At 60.4% G+C, this 17898-nt stretch overlaps 3 protein-coding genes across 4 annotated transcripts; 2 read left to right on the top strand and 1 right to left on the bottom strand.

The window, feature by feature from the left end:
- Positions 1-166: 166 nt before the first annotated feature.
- Positions 167-8590, top strand: ATG9A (autophagy related 9A). Its single transcript, XM_052675718.1, has 14 exons — positions 167-317; positions 481-524; positions 681-745; positions 1052-1213; positions 1311-1452; positions 2422-3170; positions 3561-3714; positions 3902-4081; positions 4699-4944; positions 5239-5459; positions 5551-5668; positions 5832-6051; positions 6192-6334; positions 6442-8590. Exons 1-14 carry the CDS (start codon positions 215-217, stop codon positions 6445-6447), a joined length of 2553 nt encoding a protein of 850 aa, XP_052531678.1. The 5' UTR covers positions 167-214; the 3' UTR covers positions 6448-8590.
- Positions 8591-9104: 514 nt separating this feature from the next.
- On the top strand, positions 9105-14528 carry ABCB6 (ATP binding cassette subfamily B member 6 (Langereis blood group)). 2 transcript variants are annotated; one of them, XM_052674562.1, is made up of 20 exons: positions 9105-9172; positions 9835-10366; positions 10504-10641; positions 10743-10932; positions 11138-11230; positions 11330-11522; positions 11602-11723; positions 11788-11897; positions 11970-12035; positions 12133-12258; positions 12344-12420; positions 12505-12568; positions 12638-12723; positions 12850-12907; positions 13051-13155; positions 13237-13411; positions 13626-13738; positions 13812-13906; positions 14092-14160; positions 14235-14528. In XM_052674562.1, exons 2-20 carry the CDS (start codon positions 9851-9853, stop codon positions 14359-14361), a joined length of 2523 nt encoding a protein of 840 aa, XP_052530522.1. In that variant the 5' UTR covers positions 9105-9172; positions 9835-9850; the 3' UTR covers positions 14362-14528. The 2 variants fall into 2 exon arrangements, with proteins under 2 accessions (XP_052530522.1, XP_052530523.1); XM_052674563.1 differs by lacking the exon at positions 9105-9172 and adding an exon at positions 9252-9370.
- Positions 14529-14653: 125 nt separating this feature from the next.
- On the bottom strand, positions 14654-17809 carry ZFAND2B (zinc finger AN1-type containing 2B). Its single transcript, XM_052674567.1, is given in 10 exon segments — positions 14654-15082; positions 15204-15282; positions 15669-15745; positions 15894-15963; positions 16042-16146; positions 16234-16385; positions 16494-16625; positions 16708-16802; positions 16934-17462; positions 17464-17809. Coding segments are annotated over 10 exon segments (1458 nt in total). The 5' UTR covers positions 17644-17809; the 3' UTR covers positions 14654-15043.
- Between the last annotated feature and the right edge of the window lie 89 nt (positions 17810-17898).

The following is a 17898-nucleotide window of genomic DNA, read 5'->3' as shown; positions in this document are numbered from 1 at the left end:
GGCACCGGAAGTGCAGGCCGCAGCTGGGGTACTCTCAGCCAAGGCCGCTTCCGGTTTCCCCCTACGGGTCGCCGCGAGGCTCATCCCGCCCTCCCGCCCTCCGATCGGCCCAGCGCGGACCCGCCCCGCGATCGCCATTGGGCGGTGCGGCCGCCGGTCGCGCGGGGGGCGGGGCCGGGCCCGGGGCTGGGGCCGGCGGCGGCGGGGCCCGGCCATGGCCCACCTAGAGACGCAGTACCAGCGGCTGGAGAGCTCCTCTACCGAGTCCCCGCCCGGCGGCGGCGATCTCCTTGTGCACGTCCCGGAGGGCGCTAAGTGTGAGCCCGGGGCCTGGGCAGCGGCGGGCCGGGAGGGGGTGGCAGGCCGGGGTGAGGCCCGCAGGCAGCGGCGAAGCGGGCTGGGGGCTACGGGCAGTGTGGAGCCGGGAGGGCCCCGGGTTCGGGTTATGCCTGGTTCTCACGCTGCCTCTCCTCCCTGCAGCTCCCTGGCACCACATAGAGAACCTAGACCTCTTCTTCTCTCGGATATCCTTTCACAGCCTGTGTGGGGGTCGGGGGGGAGCTGTGTAGGTGGTGGAGAGGTTTGGCTGAGGGCTGAGGATGTCAGTGGGACAGCAGCCTCGCTGTCCTGTGTCAGAGGGAAGGAGTGTCCCAGCTGTTCTCCTTAACTGTAGCTTTCACGTCTATAATTTGCATCAGAAGAATGGCTTCACCTGCATGCTCATCGGAGAGATCTTTGAGCTCATGTAAGTGTGGAGTGCCCCTGTGCTGGGGCTGCAAAAGCCCATGGGGAACATTTATGAGAGGCTGTCGAGCTTCTGCAGTTGAGTAGGCAGGAGGGTTCCTGTTACAGTCCTCTTGTCAACCCTTCATTAGAGTTTTCTGTGCCCCAGACCTTTGGTTCATTCTGTGGAACTGGTGCCCTCGAGCTTTCCCGCTGCCTGCGGAATGTGTGACCCTGCATCTTCAAGATGTGTGACCCTGTGCTCCCGCCTGCTTCACGTTTGGAGGAGGCAGAAGGCTTCCCTCATTATTTCTCTCTTTCTTCACAGGCAGTTCATCTTCGTGGTGGCGTTTACCACCTTTCTTATTAGCTGCGTTGATTACGATATCCTTTTTGCCAACAAAGCAGTAAATCACAGCCAGCATCCCAGTGAGCCCATAAAAGTGACTCTACCAGATGCTTTCCTGCCTCCTAATGTCTGCAGTGCAAGGTAGGGGCAGCCAAGGCACTTATCGCGCTTTCTCAGGTGCTGGTAGCTTTTGCCCAGGGCTCATCTCCCACTGCTACTGCCATCTTCTTTTTTTCAGAATCCAGGCAAACAGCTTCCTCATCTGCATCCTGGTGATAGCTGGGGTTTTCTGGATTCACAGACTTGTCAAATTTATCTACAACATTTGTTGCTATTGGGAGATTCACTCTTTCTACATCAATGCCCTCCGAATCCCCATGGTAAGTAGGTGGGACAAGGGCTACCCATGGTACATGAAGTGGGAGGTGTTTTGTTGTGCAGTGAGAAGCAGCTCATCTTTACTCCTCTCTGGAGCCAGCTTCTCTGAGAGACTTGCACTGAATGCTCAGTCCTCTGCTTCAACTTTTCCCAGGCTATGTGACTGCATGGTTTTCTTTCCAGCTTCTTCTCCAGCAGCCAGCTTGTTGCTTGTTACCCACTTTGCCCAGCCTGTCTCTCTCTGTGCTGGCACATGCATCTGCCATCTGCTGCTCCATATGTTTAGTCTTCTGTGGTGGCCTTTTCTGTGACGCTTTTCAACAGAGAAGGCATAAGTGAAGGTATTCTTGGACCCCTGGGAAGCAGACACTATCAACTTCTTTGTTTACTTCTTTGATTGGAAAAATGGGGAGTACAGCTACTTAGTTGTTGAAGATCACGTTGGTGATGAGTGTGGCGAAGCTGGGCTCTGAGGCTTGTGCATGCATCCTACTCCAGAGTCCTTGCTCTGATGGACAGCACCAAAGGGTGTTTGTGTGTATTTTGAGTAGAGACTGTATCTTGAGAAAGATGGGATGAGCCAAAAGGTTTGGTTTATCCCCTGCTATTCTGTAGGCTGCCTCTGGGACTTTGGTTATGTTCCCATCCCCTACTCCTGCCTCCAAACAGCAGGACTGTGAGCTCTGGGAGGGAGGACCCATGTGAGACAGCACCTGTATTTGTGCCTCTCTGGCATGTGAGTGGGTGGGAAACAGCCACCTATGCTATTCGAGGGGCAAAGGGCACTGGGGCATGGTTTGGGGCTTGCTGGGATGACTCAGGCTGAAGCAGTGCAGGAAGAGGTGCCTGGTGCCGTGGTTGCTCGTGGCTCGTACACACCCCAAGGTGTGTGCTGGGTTCTGCTGTTGGAACAAGCTCAGCCCAGCCTCCATCCTTGGAACCTGCCCCAACCTCGCTGCTTTCCCTTCCAGTCCAACCTGCCCTACTACACCTGGCAGGAGGTACAGGCCCGCATCGTGCAGATCCAGAAAGAGCACCAGATCTGTATCCACAAGAAGGAACTGACAGAGCTGGACATCTACCACCGCATCCTCCGCTTCAAGAACTACATGGTGGCCATGGTGAACAAGTCACTGCTGCCCATCCGCTTCCGCCTGCCCCTGCTGGGAGACACCGTTTTCTACACGCGTGGGCTTAAGTATAACTTTGAGCTCATCTTCTTCTGGGGGCCTGGCTCACTCTTTGAGAACGAGTGGAGCCTGAAGGCTGAATATAAGCGGGCTGGGAATCGCCTGGAGCTGGCTGAGAAGCTCAGCACTCGCATCCTTTGGATTGGCATCGCCAACTTCCTCCTCTGCCCCCTCATCCTCATCTGGCAGATCCTCTACGCCTTCTTCAGCTACACGGAGATCCTGAAGCGGGAACCAGGCAGCCTGGGAGCCCGCTGCTGGTCTCTGTATGGCCGCTGTTACCTCCGTCACTTCAACGAGCTAGACCATGAACTGCAGTCACGTCTCAGCAAAGGTTACAAGCCAGCTTCCAAATATATGAACTGTTTCATCTCCCCTCTCCTCACTATTGTGGCCAAAAACGTGGCCTTCTTTGCTGGCTCCATCCTGGCAGTGCTCATTGCTCTCACCATCTATGATGAAGACGTGCTGGCGGTTGAACACGTCCTGACCACAGTCACCCTTCTCGGGGTGGGCATCACAGTGTGCAGGTGAGGGAGGTCGATGCTGAACAGGGCTGGATGATGCTGGCAGTATGGTGGAGGAGCAGTGAGGTTGATAGCCTTCATTTGAGTGCATTTTTAGTGTTACAAGTGGACATGAATCTGTGTGAGTGAAGGGCACGGCTGGGGCGAGTCAGGGCAGGGCAGGCAGGAGAGGGGGCCAGTGGTGAACTTGGACACAGTGGCTATGGTGATGGCTTCAGTGTTGATATAAGGGAAGTTGCTGGAGCCATACAGTAACATCCCTGGGCTGGGCTGGCAGGAGGGTTTGGGTTGGAGTGAAGGCCACAGGTGAAGCTGTAATATGTGTCAGTCTTCCATCATCCCTGCATGAAATCTTCCAGGAATACTATGACGTTTCCCTGTCTTGCCCTGCAGGTCTTTCATCCCTGACCAGCACCTGGTGTTTTGCCCTGAGCAGCTGCTGCGAGTCATCCTAGCACACATCCACTACATGCCTGACCACTGGCAGGGCAATGCCCACCGCTATGAGACGAGGGATGAGTTTGCCCAGCTCTTCCAGTACAAAGCGGTGAGCCTGGCTTGCAAGGGGCTGGGATGGAAATCCTCTCCCATCCCTGGACTGGCACAGGAACAAGGTGGTTTTCTCAGAAGCACCCTGCCATAGAAGGTGGCCTAAAGCTATGGGTTGGCTTTGGGGCTGGCAAGTTTCTTGACATTCCTCACCTTTGTGCTGAGCTCATCATCTTTGTCCTCAGGTTTTCATCCTGGAGGAGCTTCTGAGTCCCATCATTACCCCCCTGATCCTCATCATCTGCCTGCGTCCCAAATCCTTGGACATCGTTGATTTTTTCCGCAACTTCACCGTGGAGGTGGTAGGGGTGGGTGACACCTGCTCCTTTGCCCAGATGGACGTGCGCCAGCATGGCCACCCAGCGGTACGTCCCGTGGGGCCTGTTTTCATACCAGGACTCTCTCAGGAGAGAAGAATTGGGATATTTGGAAATCTAGAAAGTCTGACTGATGAGAACTGATTTAAAAGCTGGGCTACTTTAGCCCAGGAGAGAGGCAGCTTACTGGGGATGGGATATGTATGTTCCCTTTTACAAAGTCTACTCTGGAGAGAAAGAAAATTAGCCTGTTTCCTGGGCCTTTCCTGAAATTTATGTTACTCGCCAGGAAAGAATTTCTAGTGATAGGACCATGAACTAGTAGGGGATGGACTCACTGTGACAGGCAACTTACAAAAACAGCCATTTGTTGGCTATAGTTGCTCCCGTTGTGGGTTGGACAATACAAAACAAACCTTTCAGCTCTGTGACTGGCCTTCACCTCTCTAGTTCCCTTCCAGCAATGCATATTTAGGGACGGAGAAGGAAGGTAGGCTGCAAAGGCTGAACTAATTATGGGGCTTTTGGTACAGTGCGTGCCAACTGCCTGGGGATATGGTCCATCATGCAGGTTGTTGTGTACTATGTCCAGTCTAGCTGGTGTGCAGGATTCCTAGGCTTGGCACGGGTGTAAAGGAGATCCTGGTCTTCTCTGTGCTTTACAGTGGATGTCAGCAGGGAAGACGGAGGCCTCCATTTACCAGCAGGCTGAGGACGGCAAGACGGAGTTGTCCCTCATGCACTTTGCCATCACCAACCCCAAGTGGCAGCCACCCCGTGAGAGCACGGCCTTCATCGGCTTCCTGAAGGAACGGGTGCAGCGGGACAGCAGCATGGCACTGGCCCAGCAGGCTGTGCTCCCTGAAAATGCCCTCTTCAGTTCCATCCAGTCCCTGCAGTCAGAGTCAGAGGTGCGCAGGATGGGGGAGAATGTGCTGTGGTTCTGGAGTGTTTGCTGGGTGCTGGCAAAGTGTGATAATCCGGCCTTCAGGACAGACTTTGCCCTTACCTGGGCTGTGTCCAGGGGTGCAAATATGATCAATCAGTACTCACTGGGACTAATTCTGTTTTTTTAGAGAAGGGCAGCAAGGGTTTCTTGCCTCCTCTGAGGTGGGAATGGGACTAAAGAGAGCTGGGGTCTCGGTGGGGATCAGGCCTCCAAGTCTGCGCAGGACAGTGATTCTCTCTCCCTTTTGTCTCTGCAGCCTCACAGCCTGATTGCCAATGTGATAGCGGGCTCCTCAGTGCTGGGATTCCACATGGGCCGTGATGGACAGGCCTCTCGTCATCTCTCTGAAGTGGCTTCAGCCCTGCGTTCCTTCTCCCCACTCCAGTCTGCCCAGCAGACCTCTGGTGGCTTTCACACAGCAGGAAGAGATGGAGAGGGAACCCAGCCTCGTGGTTCCAGTGCCATGACAGCCTCTGGGTAAGGCAGCCTTCACTGCCTGACCCTAGAGCAGAAAGAGGCTTGGTGGTATTTGTGGCCACATAAACATCACTCTTGTTTCCCATGGCAGTGCTGATGCGAGGACCGTGAGCTCAGGGAGCAGCGCCTGGGAGGGTCAGCTGCAGAGCATGATCCTGTCAGAGTATGCCTCCACTGAGATGAGTCTTCACGCACTCTACATGCATGAGGTGAGTTGAACTAACCAGAGGGGATATGGGCCCAGCACAGACAGGACTGCGGTGCCCTGCTTTTGTTAGCTTGGATTGACTGGAAGTGCTTTGCTGGGGAGAGGATGCACTAGGGGTGCAGTGGGGCATCTGTAGCTGACCCACCTGTGTTTTGGCTCTGCAGTTGCACAAGCAGCATGCCCAGCTGGAGCCTGAGAGGCACACCTGGCACCGGCGAGAGAGTGATGAGAGTGGTGAGAGCACCCATGAGGAGCTGGATGGTCAGCGAGGTGCCCCTGTCCCCCTGCCTCGCTCTGCCAGCTACCCCTTCTCGTCACGGCAGCCTGCTGAGGAGACAGCCACGCTGCAGACGGGCTTCCAGCGACGGTATGGTGGCATCACAGGTATGGGAGCCAGGGCAGAGGTCAGAGCCTTCTGGTCACAGTGCTGTAACCCATGTCCCATAATAACGGCACAAACAACGTGCTTATCTCTGAAGACTGACAGCCCCCCAGGTAGCTAATCCTCCTCGCCTCTCCTGCAGACCCAGGCACAGTGCACAGAGCCCCATCACACTTCTCCCGCCTCCCACTGGGAGGCTGGGCTGAGGACGGGCAGTCAGCAAGACACCCAGAGCCTGTGCCAGAGGAGAGCTCAGAGGATGAGCTTCCACCGCAGATCCACAAGGTAGGGGAGGAGGCTGTGGCTGACAGGGGCAACGCGTGCTCTGGATGCCAGGCTGCGGGCCAGCTGCCAGCACCCCTTACGTGTCACATTCCCTCTCTGTCTTGCAGGTATAGCCTTGCATACTGGGGATCTCGTGGGGGTTGCAGACTGGGAGCCGCCTGGGCAGCAGAATGCGGTGTCAGCCCGATTCCTCTCCTATCCCAAGGGGATAGGGTGGCCATGGGCTCCATTTTGTTGCCATCAATTGCTGATGAGACAAAACTGCCAGGCAAGCAGCTGTCCAGCCGTGTGTCAAGTCAACGCCACTCTGACTGTTGTGGGGTGAATGCGTGTGTGAGTACATACATGTGTCTGTGTTCACATCTGTGTCGTCCGTGTCGGAAGATCGCTGCAGAGCTGGTGACAGCTGACGGGACTGGCAGCGGGGAGCTGTGGATATGCTTGGAGCCTGCAGCAGCAGCTGCTGTTTGAAGGGATGTGACAAGGCATGAGCTCCAGATGTCCGCCCAAGAGCTGGGACCCATCTCCAAAATGAAAGAAGGGAGCTGGTGTCCTCCGGGGATGGCTGACAGCAGCGGGAGCTGTCGGAGCTGCCTTGCTCAGCCTGTAGCAGTGCTGGAACCACACCTGCAGCCCTGGGGAAGTGCCGTGCGCCGCATTCCACCTCACCGGACCAATGTTGCACACCTCAGTCTGGAACGGAACAGCAGTGGGGCAGTCAGCCACCCCTCTCTGTGCACATGCGTTTACTGCCCCGGCATCCTGCAGCAGGATGGTCCTCAGCCGCTACTGTGTGCTTTGAGTTGGGAACAGCTCTGCTGCAGCTCCTCCCCAGCTCCCGTGACATCTGCCCTGTCCCAGGCATGCGGGAAAGGGTCCATGGAGTGGCAGACCTGGGTCTCTGTCACTCCCCGCTGGCAGCCTCCATGCTCGCCCTCTGGCTTGGGCTAGAGCAGCACTTCCTGCCCTGCACGGTGCTCAGGGGTTATGAGCTGCTCCCAGGCCCTCTTGCAGTGCCAAAGAGCTGGTGCAGCCTGATGTCCCCTGGGAGTGCACGCAGCCCGCTTGGAGCCCACAGTGAAGGTCTTGTGCTCTGTGTGCTGATTCCCTTCCCCCAGGCATCATAAAGGCCTTTTTCCTATGCCCAGTCCGCGATGCATCAGGCCTGTTCTTTCATATCAGCCCTTTACTCCTGCCTTAACAATGGCTTCAGTGTGTCCTGCATCTCACCCAGGGGTTCCTGGCTCCTTCCCTTCCTTCCTGAAGCAATCTTTTTGCAAGGATTGCTGTGGAGACCATAAGCTGAGCAGCTGCCCCATGTCATGGGGGGGGGGGGGGAGGGAGGGGGCCAGGAGGGAAAGAAGGGGTATCTTGAACTCAGAAGTGAGAGGCAAGCCCCAGCCCAACCCTAGCATGATGGAAGAGGGAATCAGGATCCTGGCTTTGCAGCATGGTCTTGGCCAGCCCTTCTTAGGATTGTTCTGTTTTCCCTCACCTCTCTTCCAGTGGCAGCTTGCGAGGACCTGCATCTCAGCTACCCTTGCCCAGCTTTGTTCCACCCCCCTTGATCCTGTTGCCTGGAAGAGGGACTCCTTGCTTTTTCTATGCCCTGACCTGTCCTCCCCTTCCTGGAACACAGGTGACCTTTCTCTCCCTGCCAGGCTATTGCCCCATGCCCTTTGAGCCTGGGCCAGGCTCACTGAGCCAGCTGCTGCTACACTGCACTGCAACAGCAGAGATAGGAGTGAGGAGGTGGCAAGCAGGACTGGCTCTGCACCTCACACCTGTGGGCTGCCCAGATGGGCGTAACTGCAGCCCTTCTAGCAGCCTTTGTTTCCCTGCCTCCATGGGAACTCCGAGCAACGTTGATGTCCTTCCCCAAGCTGGGGAGCAAATAGGGGCAGACCCATAGGCCCAACCTTGTGCCACCTGGGCTCCCTCCAGGCACAGAGTGCAAGTTCCCTGTCCACGGGCAGTGCTTGGAGCCTGCAGCACGCGGTGAGGGGATTTCGGAGGCTGCACTCTGGAGGAAAGGAGAGCCCTTTCCCTGGGCTAGTGAGAAAGAGAGGGTGGGCAGGAGTCCTCGCCGCATGTTGTGCTTGTGTCGTCGGTGTCCCCTGTGCATGGCGAGCCGCAATTCTTCATCTCCTTCCTGGGTGTGTGGGCATGGGGCGCCCAGGGAGGGTCGTGCTGCAGCCCTGTGCCCTCACTGTACAGCTGTCTTGCCCTCCAATAAAGATGGGATGTGTTACCCGCCTCCCGTCCGAGCGTCACTGCAGCACGGGGGGCAGCAGCGGGGCAGCGAGGGTGCGGGGCGCACCGGTGCCTCCGACATGAGGGTGGGAGGCGGCGAGGCACCAAGCCGGCCGCGTTTATGGCTCCATTCCGTCGCCGGGTGCTCCTGGTGCCACGCGGGGTGGGGCAGAGCCACTGTGCCACAGCGGCGAGGCCGCCTCGAAGTTCCTCGGATCCGTGCGGCTGAAGCAGGAGCAGATGAGCGCTCGTCGGGCAGGGGGCCAAAGGGAGCTATAAATACCGGCGGCGCTCCGTCCTGCCTGACCTCTACAGGGCGGCCGGGCTATCGCCGTGCTGCAGTCGCCCGGCTGCTCGCCGAGATAAGCCGCGCTGGGTCCGCTCCCCTTCGGCATCGCCCCACCTGGGGGCACCTCGGGGCCGGCAGCCGCGGGGCCGGGAGCTGCGCGGCCGGGGGGAGCTGCGCCGCCGGAGGACGGAGGGAGGGCCGGGCCGCGGGGCGGGGAGCGGGGCGGGGAGCGGCGCGGGGCGGTGCCAGGGCCTGCGGGCGGCCCGGGGAGCGGTGCGCGGAGCGGCGCGGGGCAGGTGAGCGGGCGAGGGGCTCGGGGAGCGGTGGGCGGCGGTCACGGGAACGGGAACTGGAACGCCGGCGCGGTCGGGACCGCGATGTGTTCAGGGAGAGGCCCCCGCACGTCGCTCCGCCGGTGCCGGCCCGGCGTGTCTCTGCGCTGCCCTGCCCTGCCCTGAGCCTTGCGTTTCCCCATGTATTGCCGGCGCTACCCGGTGTGTTTCCTCGTGCGTTGCTCCATGCTTTATTCTGCGTTTTCCCCACTCGTTGCCCTGTATTACCCCTTGTTTTTTCCCACGCAGTGTTCTGCCATTCCCCACGTGCCACCCCTACGTTCCCCGTCGCCCTCCCTCACACTCCCCGGGAGCATCCCCTTCCCAGAACAGTGCCTCTGTATCCCTGCAGCGGTGGCAGCGTTGAGCACTCGCTGACCCCACGTCCAAGTGCACGGGCTGGCCCGCTGCAGCCTCCGCACTCCCCACGACCCCTAAAGTGATACCAGACCGCAGAGCTGACCCCAGCTGCTGCTCATGCCCTACTGCACACAGGGGTCTGAGTGTGCCCCACACGGCCATGTCCTGCGGTGTTCACCCCCACCACTGCCCTCTGCCTGGCCATGCTGTCCAGCCCCGCATCCCCCGCAGCGGCCCTCTGAGACCCCATCCTCTTCTCTCTGCAGCTACAGACCAACCAGGATGGCATTGCTGGGGGGATACTGCGAGGCCAACAGCTCCATGGCACAGGCCTGGGTGCAGCAGGGCTTCCAGCCCTGTTTCTTCTTCACACTGGTGCCCACCGTGCTGCTGAGCGTCTGCCTGCTGCTGGGTGCCCTACAGTATGCCTGCTACGTTCGTTTTGGCCGTGCCATGGAGCCAAAATACATCCCTCGCTCACATCTTTACCACACCCAGGTCCTGCTGTCACTGCTGCTGGCCCTGCTGCCCCTTGGTGGGCTTCTCTGGCAGCTGGCTGGCCCAGGGAGGCTCTATGGGTACATGGTGCTGTATACCTGCCTCTGGGCTGCTGCCTGGGGCTGCGCCATTGCCCTCCTGCAGCTGGAGCACACACGGGTGCTGGCACACGACCGCACACGGGGCCATGGCACAGTCCTCCTCCTCTTCTGGGCGCTGGCCTTTGCTGCTGAGAACCTGACGCTGGTGTGCTGGAGGAGCCCATTGTGGTGGTGGGCGCTGCAGGACACCGACCAGAAGGTTAGTGGGCTGTGGGGGTGGTGAATTTTGGTGCTGACCTCCTCCTGGCACCCAGCATGTGCAGGTTGCACTGCGTGCCCATCACAGCTGAGCTGTGCTAGGATAACTGGTCTTGCTGACCCCCTCTCCCTGTCCAGGTGCAGTTCAGCCTCTGGCTGCTGCGCTATGTCTGCACCTTCACACTCTTCATCCTGGGCATGAAGGCGCCTGGGCTGCCCCACAAACCCTACATGCTGCTGGTCAACGAGGAGGAGCGGGATGTGGAGAACAGCCAGGTAAGTCCCAGGGCTGTCTGGGGAGGGGTGTACCTGGGGGCTGGGATGAGTTTCTCCAGGAGGTGGTTCCGGGGATGACTGCTTACCCTGTATTCCCCCAGCCACTGCTGCAGGATGCAGGCAGGACCAGCTCTACCTGGAAGGATTTCCGGAGGAAGTTGCGCCTGCTGGTGCCATACATGTGGCCGAAGGGCAACCGCCTGCTGCAGGGGCTGGTGCTGTTCTGCATGGCGCTCATGGGGCTGGAGCGAGCTATCAACGTCTTTGTCCCCATCTACTACAAGAATATTGGTGAGGGGCCTGGGGCTGGTCCGGGGATGCTGTGCTGAAGGACCACAGCCCACTGCTTCACCATGTGTCCAGTGACCCCAGTGATGTGGGAGAGCACAGGAACCTGGCGGCAACAGGGTGCTGGGGCAGTGCTGGGTACAGAGGCTGGTCCTTAGAGGGCACCCGGCGGTGCTCTCTGCCCCAAACAATGCCATTCTCTTCTCAGTGAACGAGCTGACCGAGGGTGCTCCCTGGCACACCCTGGCCTGGACCGTTTGCATCTATGTGGGGCTGAAGCTCCTGCAGGGCGGAGGTGCTGGTAAGGATCACAGGGCATGTAGAGCCTCCTGCAGCGTCCCTCAGCTGGGATATTAAGGGAGGACCCGGTCCCTGCTGACCATCCTGTGGCACTCCGCAGGCTCCACGGGCTTCATCAGCAACCTGCGCACCTTCCTGTGGGTGTGGGTGCAACAGTTCACCAACCGGCAGGTGCAGGTGCAGCTCTTTGCCCACCTGCATGGCCTGTCCCTGCGCTGGCACCTGGGCCGCCGCACCGGTGAGGTGCTGCGCAGCGTGGACCGGGGCACCAGCAGCATCAACAGCCTGCTCAGGTCAGAGCACGTCTGCAGAGGGTCACCGTGCTCACCCCGGTGGGTTGACCTAATGCCACGTCCCCATCCTTCCTTCCAGTTACATCGTCTTCAGCATCGTCCCCACCATCGCGGACATCATCATCGGCATCGTGTACTTCACCTCTGTGTTCAGCGCGTGGTTTGGACTCATCATCTTTGTGTGCATGAGCCTCTACCTGAGTGAGTGAGGTCCTTGGGGTCCTGCAGGGCTGCCAGCATCCAATGACACACTGCTCCTCCTCAGCTCTCACCATCTTCATCACTGAGTGGAGGACCAAGTACCGGCGGGACATGAACACGCGAGACAACGAGGCCAAGTCCCGTGCTGTGGATTCGCTGCTCAACTTTGAGACAGTAATGATGGACGGGTAGGGCTGGGTGCTGTGGGAGCAAGGTGGATGCTGAGCCTGGCTCCGTGTCCCACAGGTGAAGTACTACAATGCAGAGAGCTACGAGGTGAACCGCTTCAACGATGCCATTGTCAAGTACCAGGTATGGGGGCTCAGTGCCTTCCTGGGGGAAGGAGCCTGGTAAGCACCGGTGGGGTGGATGGGGATGGAGGTGTCATGGAGGACCTCTCCCCTCCCAGCTTTCCGAGTGGAAGGTCAGCGCCTCGCTGGGTCTTCTCAACCAGACCCAGAACCTGGTCATCGGGCTGGGACTTCTGGCGGGGTCTCTGCTCTGTGCCTTCTTTGTCACTGAGGGGAAGCTGCAGGTAAGGCTGTGCCAGCTGGGCAGCCCCTGCCTGGGGACAGCCCCAGTGCTGAATGTGACGGGCAAGTGTCCCCCGGCCCTTCTAGGTGGGGGATTTTGTCCTTTTTGGCACCTACATCATCCAGCTCTATACACCGCTCAACTGGTTTGGCACCTACTACAGGTAACATGCAGCTGTGGGGTGCCCTGTGCATGTGGGACAGGGTGTGCTCCCCAAACCCTTCTTCTGGTCTCTTTCCCCTTTCAGGATGATCCAGAACTCCTTTGTGGACATGGAGAACATGTTTGAGCTCTTTCATGAGGAGCAAGAGGTGGGTGCCCTCCTCCTGACCCCACTGCCTGGCATGGCCTGCCACTGAGGCCACATCTCCATCCATCAGGTGAAGGATGCAGTGAATGCCAGGGAGCTGCACTTGGAGGCTGGGCGCATCGAGTTTGAGAATGTGCACTTCAGTTATATTGATGGGTATGGGACGGCAGAAGGGAAAGGGCCTGGATATGGGGGTTGGTACCAGGATGTGGGGCAGGGGAAATGGCCCCAAACCGTTCTCCATCTCTGTCATCTCCATCTCTACCTCGTCTCGCTCCCTAGGAAGGAAATCCTGCAGGACATCTCCTTCTCTGTGATGCCTGGGCAGACCCTGGCCCTGGTGAGAGCTGTGGGATGGAATGCGGGCAGAGGGGCTGGCAAGGATGGGCTGTGACAATCTTCTTCGTCCAGCGCAGTTTGTCCTTGCCCAGCAGCCAGGGGCACTTTGGCATCTCCAAATAAATCCTTTTACCTTTGGTTCAGGTTGGGCCTTCAGGCTCAGGTAAGAGCACCATTATCCGCCTGCTCTTCCGCTTCTACGACGTGCGGGGTGGCTGCATCCGCATCGACAGGCAGGACATCTCCCAGGTATGGGCACTGTGGGGCTGGGAGGGCACAAGGGGGGTGGGGGATGGCTGAGCCTCACCCCCCTGAACCCCCACCCACCAGGTGAAGCAGGCATCATTGCGTGCCCACATCGGGGTGGTGCCCCAGGACACTGTGCTCTTCAATGACACCATTGCCAACAACATCCGCTATGGGCGGGTGCAGGCCACTGACGAGGAGGTGCAGGAGGCGGCGCGGGCCGCCGACATCCATGACCGCATCCTCTCCTTCCCTGATGGTGAGACCCTGCAGCCCCTTCCTGGCTTCGTGGCAGCCCACTGGGGGCCACGAGGTGACATCCCACCTGGAGACACCCATGCAACCCTATGCCCTTGCCATCTCCAGGGCAGAATGAGCCCCTGGGCAGGGGAAGTCCCACGCAGCGCAGCCCCGGTCCCCATCCCTGTCCTGGATGGGACCGGCACAGCGTGTGCCTGTCCTTGTGCCTGCAGGGTACAGCACCCAGGTGGGGGAGCGGGGGCTGAAGCTGAGCGGGGGGGAGAAGCAGCGTGTGGCCATTGCCCGCACCATCCTGAAGGGCCCCCGCATCATTCTTCTGGACGAGGTAATGGCACTAACCCCCCCTAGCAGCATCCCCCCTCCCACATCTGCTCGCTGCCCATGTCCTTCTCTCGCAGGCCACCTCTGCGCTGGACACGGAGACTGAGAGGAACATCCAGGCCTCCTTGGCCAAAGTCTGCGCCCAGCGCACCAGCATCGTTGTGGCACACAGGTAGGGATGGACGGGGCTGGTCCAGCTCCCACAACTCTCCTGCAAGGGTTGGCAAGAGAGGGGCAAGCCCTGCAGCCATGCTGCAGCATCCTCTGATGCAGTGTCAAGAGCTGGCTGCTATCTGCAGGGACTCTCCTTGCACCCAGCACACTCCTCACGCTGTGCAAACCCCTTTTTGCATGCAGACTCTCTACCATTGTGGGTGCAGACCAGATTCTGGTGCTCAAAGATGGGCGCATCGCTGAACGCGGGAGGTGAGTAGACGGGCTTGGTGCCGCCCATCCATGGAGTCTTCCAGGGCAACCCACAGCCCCCTCTACCCCCACAGGCATGAGGAGCTGCTGCAGAAGGGAGGTATCTATGCCAGCATGTGGCTGCAGCAGCAGGTGGGGGAAGAGGGCGAGAGCAAGGAGCAGCACGCTGAGAAGCCCCCCAGCAGCAAGAAGGAGCCATGAGTGCAGCCGGGTGTGACCAAGAGATGGGGCACCCATGGTTGGTGCTGAGACCCCACTGCTGGCTGCGGCTACCTGTGTGTGTTGGGAGCTGCAGGGCCCAGCCTGGACACTCCATTTGTACTTGTTTGTTCTGCTGTGGAGTAGTTTCTTAAACCAGGTCCTTCTCATCTCTGTGCTGTGTGCTCTGGACAGGGGGTGCGCCTGTGGGATGGCCCTGGGGAGGGAGCTGTGGGCCTCAGGGACCCCAGCAGAAGGGTACAGCTCCAATACACCATTCCTCAAAGCCACCATGTACCTTGGCCATGCCTTTATTTTCTCCCAAGCAGCACTTTGACACAAAAGCACTCCCTCACCCCAACCTGAGCGCACCACCATCCCCTGGTGGGCACTGCCCCCAGATGCCCCTTTGGGCTCCTCCTGAGGAGATGGCCCAACCTGCAGTCGCCGTGCTCAGCTTGTGCTCAGTCACCCTGCAGCTCCCACCTCTCCAGGAGCATGCTGCACCGCCTGCATGCGGGATGAGACGTTGGCGTGCGCTCTGTGGCTTGCTTAGAGCCCTGGGGAGATCAGGTGGCTCCTGGTGGCACTCAGGCCAGGACCCCACAGCATCCACATGCGGTGCCACGGCTGCTCCTTGTGCCACGAGCAGGATGCCACATCTACTGGCACAGCCCCTACGTGCCTATGACATGCTGCAGTTGGATGGCTTTGAGCCTTGTCCCTGTCAGGGGAGAGAGCATGCAGTGAGCAAGGTAAGGTGACATCTTCCTCAGCCCTGTGTGGTCCCTGGGAAGCAGAAATGGGGGAGTAGAAATGGGGGTGGCCAGACTCAGCCTGCTTACCTGCTTCTGCAGCTGCTGGTACTCAGCCTCACTCGCTGACAGTGCCTGCGCCAGTGCCAGGTCCTCCTCCTCCTGTGTGCTGCAGGGACAGTGGCGCACTGTGTGCCTGGCACCCCATGTGCCCTCCCCCCTATGTCCCAGAGGCAGCAGAGGGCAGGGGGGCTGCCTGCATGCCCACGCTCCATTTAGCAGCACCGAGCAGTGTGCCCATGAGCTGCCAGCTGCCACCTGCAGATATGGCTGTGCCTGTCAGTGCCAAGCAGTCAGGAAGCAGCATGTCCCCCCTGCACTGCCTGGCACTGTCCCCAAACAGAAGTGGGCTCAGCTGCAGCTCTGGGCTCTTCCCTTTTCCCCAGCACCTTGCAGAGCAGGGCCACCATGTGCAGCCCTGTGCTGTGGGTAGCATCACCCCAGGCCACACAAGCCAGGCATGCACAAGGGTGGCACCACATGCCCCAGTTGTACCTGGGTGGCTGCGCCGAGCCACGTGCCGACTCTGCCAGGGACATCTCCAGTGCCCGCTGCAGCGCCTCGTCCTCACTCTGCAACAAAGCCCCTCGTCAGCAGCCATGGCTGCCCCTGCCCAGGCTGGGAGCTAAGGCAGCAAGAGGCAGCCTCTGTCCTCCTCCATCCTCAGCTCAGCCCCTCTGGTGCTGACAGCCCCCAAAGCACAGGGCCCCCCACACTCACCAGCCCGTTCTGCAGTATGGTAGCTGGCGGGGAGGTGCTGCGGACCTGGGGCACAGCTGCTCCTACACCTCTGCAGACAACAGAGAGAAGCTGGGTGATGCCACAGAGCTGTTGCCCATCAGGTATGAGCAGCAGGGCTGGCACCTACCTGGCAGGGGGAAGATAGGGGGGGGTCCCTGCAGGCCGGGCAGCGCTACTCGATGTGTTGCTGGCTTGTGGGGGGGACGCCTGGGCCCTGGAAAGCGCAGCATGCCTGGGGAAGGGAGCGTGTGCTGGGGGTGAGCAGGTGGCATCCCATGCACAGGGCCGGGGGCAGTGGGAGCTCCATTCTGATGCTCACCCCGCTTTAGAGAGAGGCCTCCCAGCCCCAGTGCAGTCGTGGTCCAGTGGGTGCCGATGCTTCAGGCAGTAGTTCTTGTGGCACTGCTCACAGATCACCTTCATCATCTCCTTCTGCTTGCAGCCGGGCTTCAAGCATTTGTTGGTGAAGATCTACAAGCGGTGGTGGCATTGAGCGGGGACCCGCATGCCCCGGCAGAGCCTTCCCCAACCGCCTCCCCAGAGCTCGGATCTCCCAGCCGCGGGTCTCGCGGTTCCCACCTTGCGCTGGCGCTGCGCGGGGTCGGATCTGCAGTCGCGATCGATGTGCTCTCCCACCACCACGTCGGGCATCTCGCCCCGCCGCACGGGCACCGGCGTGTTGCACAGCGGGCACACGGGCACCTGCACGTCCTGCGGGCACGGGAGAGCGGCAGGAGCGCCGGGCTTCGGGATGCGGGACTTCGGGATGGGGGGCTTCGGGGGGGCGTCTCACCTTCTTGTAGGCGGAGGTGCACTCGTGCTGGGCGTACGCGACGTGGTCGGTGCAGAAGATCCGCTCGCAGGCGTCGCACTTGAGGGGCAGGAAATCTGCGGGACGCAAGGTCGGCGCTCAGCCCCGCACCTCCCGCACGGCCCTCACCCCGCCGCGCCCCGGCCGGCGCTCACGGCCGCGGCTCCGCCCCGCGCTACAGCCGAGCCCCGCGGCCCCCGGCCCTCACCCAGGCGCTGGCAGGCGGCCCACGAGCAGTGAGCCCCCAGGTCCGGGAACTCCATGGCGGCCCGTCTCCCGGCCGCCCGCGCCGCGCCCGTTTCCGTCCCGGCGTCACGCGGGGCGGGGACGCGGCCGGCACCTCCCCCGCGGCGGTCACGGGGCGGCCCGCGGAGCCGACGGCGCCCGGAGGACGACGCCTCTTTTCCGCCTTCTGTTCTCCCGTTCTTCTTCGCCCCGCCGCCGGCAATGCGCCGGGCTCCCCGCATTCCTCCCGCTCCGGATCCCCCATCCGGTCCGCTCCGCCCGCTGAGGGCGAGCTGGCGGAGCCCCGCGCGGCCCACGACTGCGAACCCGGAGAGCCGGGCGGGGGGGGACGCTACGTCCTGCCTGGCCGTGCTGCGTGCTGATCTCGGATCTTCTCGTGCTAAGAGACGTGTCCCCCCCACACCCGTCACCTTCCCCTGTCCCAGCAGTGAGGGACGGACTCCTGCCTCCCTCCCCAGCCGTTGAGCGCATACGAAGCGCTGACCCCCCCTCTGTGTAACAGAGCTCCCAGCTCTCTTCGAGGTGCTTCGAAGTCTTCCGATGCCCCGCCGCCATTCCCAATAGGGGCAGAGCCCGAGGGCTGTTCGGCCCCCTGGCAGCCTGCAATTCAAGGGACGTGCGGCACGGCCCCGGCAGGAAGACACGCAGAACAGGGCCAGGAGTGAAATTCATTAATTGCAAGAATTCCACAGCCACTCAGTAGCACAACTCCAACCAGACAGGGAAAGACGGGTATCGCCCAATACCGTGTTCCAGCAGCCACGTGAAAGATGCCGACGGGTTGCAGAAAGGGGCTCTCTGTTGCTCAGGACCCATCTGTTCGTGTCCTCTCCCTCCCTCCCTCCCTCCCCCTCAAGACCCCCAGCCTACCCCCTGCCCTCAGAACTGTGTCTGACTGCGCTCCCCTCCCCACCCCGCCTCCAAACG

Source organism: Tympanuchus pallidicinctus, unplaced genomic scaffold, assembly GCF_026119805.1.
Source record: "Tympanuchus pallidicinctus isolate F22 unplaced genomic scaffold, pur_lepc_1.0 scaffold15, whole genome shotgun sequence".
NCBI lineage: Eukaryota > Metazoa > Chordata > Aves > Galliformes > Phasianidae > Tympanuchus > Tympanuchus pallidicinctus.
This window is presented reverse-complemented; position numbering and strand designations above follow the sequence as displayed.

Coding starts and splice junctions, on each gene's coding strand:
- ATG9A (XM_052675718.1), top strand. CDS start 215: ATGGCCCACCTAGAGACGCAGTACCAGCGGCTGGAGAGCTCCTCTACC. Junction 1,214..1,310: donor CCTAATGTCTGCAGTGCAAG/GTAGGGGCAGCC, acceptor TCTTTTTTTCAG/AATCCAGGCAAACAGCTTCC. Junction 6,052..6,191: donor ACGGTATGGTGGCATCACAG/GTATGGGAGCCA, acceptor CCTCTCCTGCAG/ACCCAGGCACAGTGCACAGA.
- ABCB6 (XM_052674562.1), top strand. CDS start 9,851: ATGGCATTGCTGGGGGGATACTGCGAGGCCAACAGCTCCATGGCACAG. Junction 11,724..11,787: donor GTGCATGAGCCTCTACCTGA/GTGAGTGAGGTC, acceptor GCTCCTCCTCAG/CTCTCACCATCTTCATCACT. Junction 13,739..13,811: donor GCATCATTCTTCTGGACGAG/GTAATGGCACTA, acceptor CTTCTCTCGCAG/GCCACCTCTGCGCTGGACAC.